Source organism: Camelus ferus, chromosome 16, assembly GCF_009834535.1.
Source record: "Camelus ferus isolate YT-003-E chromosome 16, BCGSAC_Cfer_1.0, whole genome shotgun sequence".
Lineage (NCBI taxonomy): Eukaryota > Metazoa > Chordata > Mammalia > Artiodactyla > Camelidae > Camelus > Camelus ferus.
In genome coordinates, this window is record NC_045711.1 from 12850897 (window position 1) to 12862969 (window position 12073).

Genomic DNA, 12073 nt, shown 5'->3' on the forward strand with positions numbered 1-12073 from the left:
TGATACTACACCAAAACTCGACAAGTGAGAATTTCCTAGAGATCAGATGCAAAGTAGCATCTGACACCCACCAATGAACTTTCCATACTGTTACATATATCAAATCCACTGGCTAATCTAGCGTGCTGAACGCAACTTCTACACAGGTGTGATTTGGTATCATCATGTACACATCATCTGGAAAACTCTGGTTCAATGAATTATGTAAGTCTTCCAAATGATGACATTTCACACTATAGGACATTAAAAAAAATCATTAATATTGCCATCTATCTCATCAGAAAGGTTTTAAGTACTGACAAGCTGTCAACTTCACAGCGGTAGACAAAAATTTCCAAAATTCTAATTTTCAAGTGAAAACTCACATTTTATCATTGTCAACAAATGTATTCAACTGTTTTCTTTGAAGTAACAGGCTCACTTCGTTTATTTTCAAGAACATGCCTGCCAAATACCCCAATGCGAATTAACCACAGCTTATGGATGAGCCAATATTAAACAAAAATGGTATTCTGTACAAAAAGTAGCCAATTTAGTTTGCAACTCAAATAACTACACACATGCTTTTCTTCAAGCAATCATCAGAGCTCAGTATGCAGCAGAAGTGCTTTATGCATGCTTTTCAGTTCATCACACAGAATATTAAAAGATGGGTTTCTCAAGAGCTGAGATTTAATAAAGCCAATCATTTCTGCTGTTTTATCAAGGACATTCTTGAGTGAAACTGGATTAGAACGACCACCAGTAACAGTTTGGGGTCACCACCTTTATTCACGACAAGGTGTAGGCAGTTTTCCTCACCACTGCCTTTGCACCATCCATCCGTACCAATGTCAAGAGTGAAAGGGCAAGTCAAGTCTTCAATAATCATGAAAATAGTTTTAACCTCAAGGATCTCATGAAAGGGTCTTAAAGAAACCCAAGTAGTCCGCAGAGCACTATTTGAGAAATACTGAATTACATCGACACAAAGTAATACAGGTGAACCTTAAAAATGTGATGCTGATCAAAATACAGACACAAAAGGTTATATATTATGAGATTCATTCATATAAAAATTCATCAACAGGCAAAACTAAACTATATTTTTAAGGAATGCATACTTTTTTTTTTTTACCTTTTGACTTTTTATTGACTTATAATCATTTTACAATGTTGTGTCAAATTTCAGTGAGGAATGCATACTTAATTGATAAAACACACTGGGAGATTTTGAGACACTTTTCAATAGACAGACTAAGAAGACAAAAATTAACAGTTCAAACACAATTAAAAAGTGTAGTCTAATGAATGCCACACCCAACAGTAAGAGAATACGTACTCTTTACAAACTTACAAGAACACTCATAAAAACTGACAATGTGCTACACAAAGCAAGCCTCAGCAAAAACAAGGAAAGATAATTCTATGGACTATATCCTTTAACTAAAATGCAATTAATTTAAAAATCAATAATAGAAAGATAACTTGAAAACCAATACTTAAGAATTTTAAAAGTATATTTTTAAGTGGTTCATAGGAAAGAAGAAATAATGGAAATTAGAAAATGTTTAGAACCGAATAATAAAAATACTACATGTCAAAATGTGTGAAGTGAACTAAATAGCAGAGAAGACATTTACAGTTTGTAAATGGTTTTATTAGGAAAGATAAAAATTAATAACCTGAGAAGCCAGATGCCGGGGAAATTAAACCCAAGGAAAATAAAAGGAAATAATACAACTAAACCGGTCAGTAACCTAACTTAATTAAATGAACATACATTATATCTTATCTATAGCAATATGTCCCAAAAGGTCCTACCTAAGTTATTGCAGTGTCTATATCATGGCACCTCAAGTGACCAATTTCAACTGCATGTAAATCCCAAAGCCCAATACACCTTCCACTCAAATGCTTAGCAACCGTGGCCATCCACAGCCCCATTCTCCTAATAGGTTTCTTTAGAGTCAAGTGCTCCAACTTAAATCTTCCACAGGAACCCTTTCTAGGGTATGACCCTCCCAAACCATCACCTCTGTTGTCATCTTAGTATTTCAAGAAAAACTCAGATTCTCCTTCTGTAAAGACCATGGAGCCACGCTTTGAAAAGAAACTCAGAAACTGGGGAGGAAGGTACAGCTCAGCGGTAAAGTGCGTGCTTAGTTAGCATGCAGGTCCTGGGCTCAATCTCCAGTACCTCCATTTAAAAAATAATAATGATATACAAATCTAATTACCTACACCACCACCACCACCCCCCGCACAAAACAAAACAAAACAAAAAAAATTAACAACTCAAAAATTCACTCATGTTGTCCCTGAAGTAAGCTGGAAAAAAAAAAAATCAAACAAACTCAATAAAAGATACTTGCAAAGTCTTAGAATTATCATGAGGAATGGCTACAAATAAACTATCTCCTTTCTCCTTCCCTTTTACCCACAGTCTCCTTCCCCTTCCCATTTCCCTCCTCTCTCCTCCCTGCAGAGGTCACAAGGTCAGGGTGGGGGACGGAGGGAAAGACGGGCTCCCTTTCCACACCAGGGGTCCACAACTTTTCGGTTGTGTCTCCACACTTCTGGCCCTTCACAGTTCACTGCAGCCCATGTCATCCATAATCCACCCACCTCTCCAATCTCAGGTGTCAAAATTATGATCTGACCACAATCTCTTAATTTCCCATCTTCTCACTTCCTCTCTCTAGACAAAAACGTGGCCGTCTCACACATTCCGTTACTCCATCTCAGCTGGATTCCCTGCACTGCTCTTCAAGAGTCCCTCTCCTTATCCTTGGCTTCCTCTCTTTCCAAACTTGACCCATTTCTCCTCAAGCCATCTTCCCAGCCCTAGTGCCTCTTACTCTCTTACTCTGCATCCTAACTCACAGAGAGAAAAAAAAGAGAGAGAGAAACCATCAGGCTTGACTGAAACTACTCTGGCAAAGGTCATGAATGCACTATTCATTCTGATTTTCCCATGGCAAGCTCGCTCCTATCAGTGAGATTCCAGCTCAGATGCTACCTTCTCCAAGACCCCTTCACGGACGCATCCTCCCACTTACTCCATCCCATAGTCCTGTTTCATCTCCTTATGGGATCACGAAGCCAGGCGCCTGTCCTGGCCTGTTCCCCACACCCTCGCCGGCACCTAGAACAAAGGAGGTGCCCAGTAAATTTCACTAAACACACTGATTCCTATGGGAAGACGGCTTCTGATTTGCTGAAGTCTGGAATTATGAATGAGCAATAGTAGCACACCCTTTGCATAAAACTCAACTTCTCTTTTCCAAATTCAGCCCATTACAATGTCAACTTTTCTTTTTCTCTTCATTCGAAATCTATGTTCCATCTACCCTGCCTTCTTTAAATCATTGCCCCCTGTGTCTACCATTGTTTCAGACCTCTTGGCATTCTCAACTTTTCCATTGTCTGGTTTGCATTTCTCAACTCAATCTCTTCCCTTCTTATTTTCAGTAACTTCTGTATGGTCAGCGACATTGTCAGTGGCTGCAACATATGTGTCAACTGCTAACCACAGGACAACCCCAGCCTCAATCTCATCCTAAAGTGTTTCCCCTTAAAAACCTCAGCATTCTCCTTTCCCACCTCCCTGTACCCAGTGACCTGGTTCTCGCTCTTCATGGAACCTCTAAGGCTTGCAGCCCCACCACTTTACACACACAGATTTCCTACCAATCTGCTATCCAACCATTAGTGCAACTCTTAGTGCCATACTAAACTCCCTGCTCTTTCTGCCACGTGCTCTCCCCCAGCTTATGACGCTCCAGAGAACCGCTACAAAAGTCTTCAAATGCCATTTTAGCATATTTAATTGCAGACTGGATTATTTAAAATTATGTGTTAAGACTTAAAGCAAAGCAAGACTTGGACAAGCAAGAGACAATCTATCTTTAGTAGAAACAGTAATGTTAAACAGAGGGCATGAGTATTCCACATTCTCATTTGATTATGAGCCTGTACAGTTTCCGCTAACGCCCAGGGACCAGTTCCCGTGACTGCTGAGAGGGCATACTTACATAGATAAGTCCTGAATAGTAACGGTCCTTCAGATTGTGTAACACGGAAGCTTCATTCAAGCACGTCAATTCTGCCATATCCTCCACCTTGGAAAACTTAGGTGGGTTCATCTTCTGAATATCATCTTTGTTGACCATGGCTTTCTTTCCATTCTCCGCCAACTCCACCATGACTTCATCTCCCCGCTCTTCTTTGATACTGGCTGCCTCAAAACCATGGCGTTCCGATGGGATCCACACTAGCTTTTTAGCCGTCCAATCGGCCTGAGTGGCAGGGTTGTAGATGACAGCCCTGTCCACAAAGAGATACCTCTCTGGATCTTCCAGTCCAGTTCTCTGCGCCATTGGAAACAGGAGGATCCAAGAGCAACTGCCTCTAAGAGAAAAGGAGGAGGACAAAGTCAGACGTTTAAAAACAAACGGATTCACAAATATTCCTCTTCTAAGAAACTGAAAACAAAACCTTTGGTAAACATGAACGCTGAGTTAAGGAGCTGGGGTATTTCTCTTCATGGCCATCCTAACCGAGTTTCCAAGGTAAATTTCAGGGGTGACCACAAATTATGACTCTGGTTGTCTGAAGACCACTCAAGATGTGCCCTCAGTGACTGAGCTGAAAAACAAGCAGAAGGAAAAAGCGCAGCTCCAGTTTGACTCTTCTCCTCTCTCCATCTCCTATTTCACCCTCACCACAAATTAAACAGGGAGTTAAGGAGGGAAAGGAAAATGAAGAGAAAGCAAACAAAGATTCACAATAAAAGGCCCCCAGGGTGGTGCTGGAGTTAGTGTAAACCAGGATGCAGCCACAAGGGAGCACGGGGGCCGCCAGGAGAGCCAACCATCAGGTCTACACCGGGCCTCCCCTTCCACCCGCACACAACAGACTCCAAGTCCTTCCTTACAAGTCAGTCCCCCCGCAGCTTCTCTGTGGCCCCCGTGGTCCCCACGTGATCAAATGAGGCCACAGAAGACAAGCGTCACTTGGCTTCACATGACAGCCTTTCAAGTATGTGATGGAGGCTATTCAGGTCCCCACTCCCATTCCTGCAGCTGCTCCCACGCCCTCGTCTCCTCCTCTGCATCCGTCATTCATCGAGACTCACTCCGCCACCCTGGTCTCTCGTCTCTGAACAGACGCCATGTGTTTATGTCCCCTTTAGAGCGTGGGGCCCTGAAGCAAGCATAACATTCCAGTTAACAGTCTGAACAGCGCAGGAGGAAAAGGAACCATTCACAGCCTTAGGCCACACTGGGGAAAGCACTGTTTCCGTGACTTTTACAATTAATGTATCCCAAGACCTAAGTGGTTTGTTTAGTGCTCAGTTACTGTTGGCTCCTAAGGGGCTGTCAGCTGGGGGTCCATACATGGTACTCTTAAGCTTTCTTTCCTCTTAAACTTGGGTAATTGACTCACTCACCTTTCTGATGTGACTCATCAGTCCTGCCTGACAACATCCTTTTGGCATCCAATACCATCATTAAACACTTTTGTTATTACTCCCAAGTCCAGGTTATCTCAAATCTCATCCAAATCAGTGTGAGAAGCCAAATGAGTAACTACCCTGGCTCTATCAGATCCTCCCAACTTTTCCCTCTCCCCAAAATGATGGGGATTCTCAGTTAGGCAAGAGGATAGAAGGCCGCAGGGAAAATCACAGTCGTCCAGAGTCGTGAAAAGGTTCTCCACCGTGAGTCAAATTTCAAGCTCCATGAAATCACTGAAATGGTATAAAAATGTTGTACAATTTTTTTGTATATCTGGGCTTTTCTAAGGAGAATGCTCTTTCTTCAGAGTTTTAAAGGGGCCTAATTATCTTTGTCCTAAAAGATGAATCGTTCATAGTAGGTGTAGAGACTAGCCCTTTCAGCCCCAGTAAGAGTTTACTAGAATGAAATAGCTAAGATTCTTCAGAAACTAGCTGTTACAATGTAAAGGATTACAAACACTCCTGCCCTAGAGCATGGTTCTCAAACTCGGGCAACATCTAAAAGGCCTATTAAAATACAGATTGCTGGGTTCTAGTCCCAGAGTTTCTTATTCAGTAGGTCTGGAGTGGAGAGACTGATAATTTGCCTTTCTAACAAATTCCCCAATGCTGCTGATCCTGCCGGTCCTGAGACCACACTTTGAGAACCACTGCTCCACAGTTCTCTGGTTGCCATGGTGATCCACAGCTACTACCACGTATGTTGGGGTAGGAAAAAAGGTTGAAGGCTAATATTCCAGACTAATTCATCACCTGATTTAAAGAATACGCTAACATTCTAAGGAGTATAAACCTGGATAAAACAAAAATCAAAACCGAATAAAGCAAAAAAAAAATCGCAAAACGTAAAAATAAGACTTCTACCAACAGAATCACTAGCATCCTTTCTAACTAAACTTGCAGTTGCCTTCTTAGGCATCCATGTGGGAGAAGGCAATAAAGAAAATATTCGTGCACACATGTTCATGTTGAAGAATGGTTTCAAAGGCCATCACCCCTATGGACTGCACTAATAAGACTATTAACAGCTTTTGTCTTCCCAACCTGTGCACCACCTGCTGCTAGGAAAAAGGGAGGAGGGCTCTGAAGTGGGAATCACCCTGGATGAATCTGGATACAGAAAACAGGACCCACACTCCGCCTTAGGAAGGACAGTCCATTAAGAGAGAAAATATCCAACTAGAACAAAATATGATAACAAGTTACTCTGATTATTCTTATTAGGTATAAACTGTATATCCTACACAACACTTCGGAAACTGTCTAGCTGCCAATAGGCACGCACACATTTCTTTAATTTTACATTGGGCGTGTAATTGTATGCTTAGATTGAGCAAGTGACTATAAATTAGAATAACTTAACAGGTCATTTCTAGGGCAGGTTTTTTTTTAAAGTAGATTATGGATTTTTAAATTCTTTGATCAAATCAACACCTTTTAAATTTATCAGTATGTACTTTTTTAAGGTGGGGAACACTTGCAATTTAATATAAGAAAAATATCAATAGATCACAAAACTGTAATTACAATATGCCCCCTATTTTGCTGGGGAAAATCACATATACACTTTTTTTTTTTCTTAAAGGAACAAATATTCATTGGGTCTTCACTGGGTAGTGGGATTACAAACTACTTTTCCAGAATTTTCTACAACTAGCTAAACACGATGAGGACAGCTTCCTGTCCTTGCCGTCTGGGAAGCCTACTGCGTGGTCTGCAGGAGGGGATCTATACACCTATTTATTGATCAATATTATATGAGTGGCCCCCACCCTCATAGTAAGCTTCAGCTTCTCCTCCATAACCCCAAACCTACCATTCCTTCAAATCCTGACCTGAATGCCACCCTTTCAGAAGTTCTTTTCAGGTCAACCTGGCAATTTAATCCTCCTTCTCCTAACATGTGTACTGACTTTCTGGCAGTCTCCTCACCCTCTGTCACCATTGTTAACAGAGGACCTGGCAGGTAGGAGGTGCTCAAAGCCCTGTTTGGTCCACAGAGCCCATGAGGCCCGGGAAGATGCTTCCTTCATTTTACCTCTTCACTTGTGGTTGCCAAATATGCTGTATTTTTTCTAATTCCATTCCAACCTTGATAATGCTGATATTTAAGAGGGAAACCGCTCCCAAATGCTTTGCCTTATGGAAAGGATCATACTAGAATTTTAAAAACAGCCAACACTGTTGTTACAGATCACTAATTATGGCCCGGCACTACTCTAAGCAGTTGATGTATCAACTCTTAATCCTCACAACAGCCCTAAGAGGTAGGTAATATTACTGTCTCCACTAGTATCTCCATTTTACAGATGAGGAACCTGAGGTACAGAGAAAGCCAATGACCAGCCCAGAGTTCAGGCCACAGAGCTAATCTAACAAGGAGCAGAGCTGGGAGTAAACCCAGACAGAGTTCAGCTCCAGGGCACCTGCTGGAAGGATGGAGGTTGAGAGGGAGGAAATTTTGAAGGGCACGTGGTACAGGACATCCTGCCTCTCAATCATCAATGATGCCTTCAAGACTATAGGCTCAGCCAATGAACACATCAGCACAATCTGGCAGAGGCTTTATATTTTATAGGAAAAAAACGTATATTAGTAAGAAAAGGAATAAATAGGAACCTCTTTGCAACAGACATAAAGATAATCTGAAGGTTCTTGGTGTCATTCGAAGTAACTGCCTACTCACAGTTAAATCATTTATCTGTATATGAATTAGCCCTCTACAGAGACAAAGCCCTATTCCCTTCATTGGTTTTAGACACACACACCCCTGGGGCTCCATCTCCGAGGCCATTACTGAAATACCACCCAGCAAACTTCTCAACTGTCTCCCAGCACCTACTACACAGGAAAACAGTTTTATGAATACCTTGCATATAAAAACCCAAACAAAAATAATGGATAAATTATCCATAATAAAGCATCCCTCTAAGACAGAGAAACTAAAACAGAATTGTTCCAAATTGTGTAATCCTGCCACTGAGGTCACTTACATTACAGAGACCTGCAAGTCTGTTAATTTATCAAAATTCTGTTTAACTGAATGAGCAGAAATACAAACCAAATGCAAAAGGGCACTCACTATTCATGGCCCAAGCCATCTCTCAGTATCTTTATACTGTGTTAAATATTTCTGAAATGTAGAGCCAACACCAGGAATTTTTATTCTTCATATATGACAAGAAAGTGTATGAACCGCTGAAGCTACAATCTTTCACTGTACCACGAGTGCCCTTCAAAATTTCCTCCATCTCACCTTCCATCCAGCCTGTCTTCATTGAAATGATTTCCCCAAGGAGCCCAAATAAAAAGCCAAGCTCTGGGGTCACATCCCTTCGCTGCAGAAGCTGGTGCTATATCGCACAATTACACCATATGCTTTCTCCAGATAAGGACGGGGAAGAACTGAATTTAAGATGCAGAAGTAAGGAGATGCATAAAATGGCCACTTTTCCAGAAGCCGTGACAGACAGGGCACACTCAAACATCAAAAGCATGGGACTTAAAGGGCAATTAATAAGAGCAGATTGATGAAGGCAATAAAACAATAAATAGATTAAAGTTTTCCAGAGTGAGATACTACCAAGAATTATTAAGCCTGACTCAAAGAATCCTCAGTTTCAATGTTAAAAAAACAAAATCTCAGCAAAGCTGAAGTATTATATTTAGTATTATACTATTCAGCGAAAACAGCAGTCTTTGTTTCATTTGCCGTCTGGATCTAGCCCGCCTGCTTTCCCCTACCCCACCCCACCCCACCCCCTTCCATCAACCGCAGTGATCTTGAAGGGAGCTGCAGAGGCCCTAAGAAACAGAGATAACGGTCACAGGCAGAGGCCACGTTCCCCAAAACTCACCAGCTGAGCTCGGACCCGCCGAGTCGCCAATCTCCTTCCCAAGGCCCTAGTTCCCAGGCAGGCCAGGCTGGGGGCCTCCCCGGTCCCTGGGCCGCATCTGCCCACCGCAGGCCCACAAAGCCCCTGCGAACGCCGGGACTCCGCGCCTGCAACTTCCCTTCGACCCCATTCCAGGCCGATTTTATGGGATCAGGGTGTGACCCCAACTGCACGAAGGCGAGGAAGAGACTCGGCGGCGAGCCATTCCCAGATCACTTACACAATAAAGGGATCCCGAGGCAGGGCTGACCCTCCCCCCGGCCGCCCTGCTGCAGCGCGCCCCCGCCGCATTTCCCGCCTCGCCCCCCCAAACCGCCCGGGCCTTGCCCGGCGTCAACCCCCGGCCCCCGCCGTCCACAGAGCGCGTGGTAAGACGCCCCCGCTCCCGCCCTACTTCCCCAGGACCAGCGGAGCCCGACCCTCCCCCGGGCTGGCGGCCGGCTGCTCAGACCCTCATCCGCCGCGCGCCTCCCGAGCCGTGAGCAGCCTAGCCCTCCGGTCCCTCCACCCCACAGGTCCCCGCGCGCCGCCCGCCTTCCGAGCCCGCGGCGAAGCCCTGACGGCACTCGGGGTGCTGGACCCGGCCTAATCTACCCTGCAACCCACCCAGGGGCCCTTCCCGTCCAGCGACCCCCACCCCCAACTGGGATGGCGCTTTCCAGCCCGCCCCAGGACTCCCTCCCCTCCCAGGAGGCAGGCACAGACTCGGGGGACCCCCCGGGACCCCTACCAGGGCACGAGGGCCCCCAACCCCGCGCCCCAAGGATCCCGCACGCCGAGTACCAGGTCCGCACATGCCCACCCCCAGATTTTCATCCCTAGCCCCCGAGGGCTCGTCCTCTCGCACACCCAGGCCCGAATCCCTGCAGAGGTCTCACCCTCAAGACCTCATTTCCCGGCTCTCTAGGGGTCTCTCCACCCACTGGGGTGCCGTTACCCACCCCACAAGGTCCTTCCTCGCACGAATCTACGGCCGCCGCAGCACAAACCCTCCGCCCAGAGCCCCTTCTGTCCTCTCTAGCTCCCGCTTCAGCTTCGTTCCTGCCCTCCAGAGTCGCCCTGGGCCCCAGCCCGGGATCCTTCCCTCCCCCACAAAACCGTCCCCCGGTCCCTGGCCGCCGCACTCGGACCCCGGCACCGCACCTCTCACCTTCAGCCGAAGATGGTGGCGCCGGCGCACGTCCCCAGCCGCGACCACAGATTCGGCGCCTCAGTCCCAAACCCACCGCTGCCTCCGCCGGGCTCCTTTAGCACTGCTACTCCGGACTGCCCCACCCACTCCCACCCTCATTGGGCCAGCTCCACGCCCGTCACCACCGCCCCCAGACCCACTGGTCGGTTTGCGCGCCCATCTCCAAGGGAAGACGTTAGCAACCCGAACGAAGCTACCTTCCCGAGGTCCGCTCCCTCCACCCACCTGAAATGATGCTCATTGGCTCCCGCTCCCAGCCCAGGCCGCCGAAGCCCCCATCTCATAGGCTGCGCCGCACGCCCGTCAGAGATTCCAGGAGGTGCGGCCGGGGCAATCGCGGGCGATTGGCTGGCTCGGCGGAGATGGACAGCTGAGGCTGGCTGGGCGCCCGGCGGTCCCGCGGGGCAGCGGGTGCGGATCCCGCGGCGGCCTCGGCTGTGCTGGCGGTGGGGCAGGTGTGCCGCGGCAGGAGCCCTGAGCTCCGCCTGGACGCGCCTGGCCCTGGCGTGGGGCCGCGGCTCCAGCCCAGTAGGGCGAGCGCCTCGCCGCCTCCTCTGCCCGTCGCAGCCGGCGTGTCCCGCAGCGGGACCGGCTTCCACCGCGGAGTCGCTGGCCCGGGGCGCTGCCTGTAGGGGCGGGGCTGGAGCGCGGTCCAGAGGCCTGACGTCACCCCCGGGGCTGCGGGGGTTGGGGGCCCCGGCTCTGCGGCTCACCTGCAGTGGGGGAGGGGAGGCAGGCTGGAGTGCAGCTCTGCCCATGCGCACCCGCTCTGCAGGGGCCCGGCTGCGGTCCGCTCTCAGGCCGCTGTCGCGACCCCGGGCCCGGCCTGACCCTGCTCAGGCCGGCGGAGCGCCGGGCGCCGGACAGCTTCCTCCGCTGCTGCGGTTTTGGGTTTGCGAGTGGAGGGGCCTCCCTACGCAGCCTCCAGGCCGGGCTGAGATTCCAGAAGATTGAGAAGCGAACCCACCTTGAAGAGGAGACTTGGGAAAAAGACTTCACCTTGTTAATTCGTTCGTTCATTTATTCGTTCATTCATTCAAAAGAGGTCCCTACGTGAGAGGGGCTGTGAGGAAGTTCTGCAGGTCTGTCTTATCCCCTAGGGCCTATAAGCTTTTTAAAGGCCTTAGAAAATGTTTGAGACTTGCGGAGTGGGGTGGGGGAGGCTCCAAAATGAGGAAAGGAAACCAGAAAAATCAAAGTTAATAAATATTTTATGAAATGTCTGCAATATCTAGTCAACTGCAACACGACCCTTAAATAATTATATATAATTAAGTTTAAGTCACAAGAATGATTTACTCTTAACAAAAACCGAACATTATCAAAATCTTTTCAAAAAAATTTTACATCAAGATGTAGTTATTTTGTGTTGGATATGGGTGTATTTTAATACATAGGATTAATTGGCCTACCCTAGGAAAACTTCCAGTCTGGTAAAAAGTGAATAAAGCAAAAAAAAAAAAAAAAAAAAACAAGGCAGGA

The 12073-nt window shown here is 46.7% G+C and overlaps 1 protein-coding gene across 1 annotated transcript in view; it reads right to left on the reverse strand.

Moving 5' to 3' along the window:
• MYH10 (myosin heavy chain 10) overlaps positions 1-11177 on the reverse strand; it is a 119206-nt gene extending 108029 nt beyond the window's left edge. Inside the window, 2 exon segments of the mRNA XM_032498764.1 lie at positions 4017-4392; positions 10817-11177. Coding sequence (XP_032354655.1) covers positions 4017-4392; positions 10817-10875 — 435 coding nt within the window. The 5' untranslated portion in view covers positions 10876-11177.
• Positions 11178-12073: the final 896 nt, after the last annotated feature.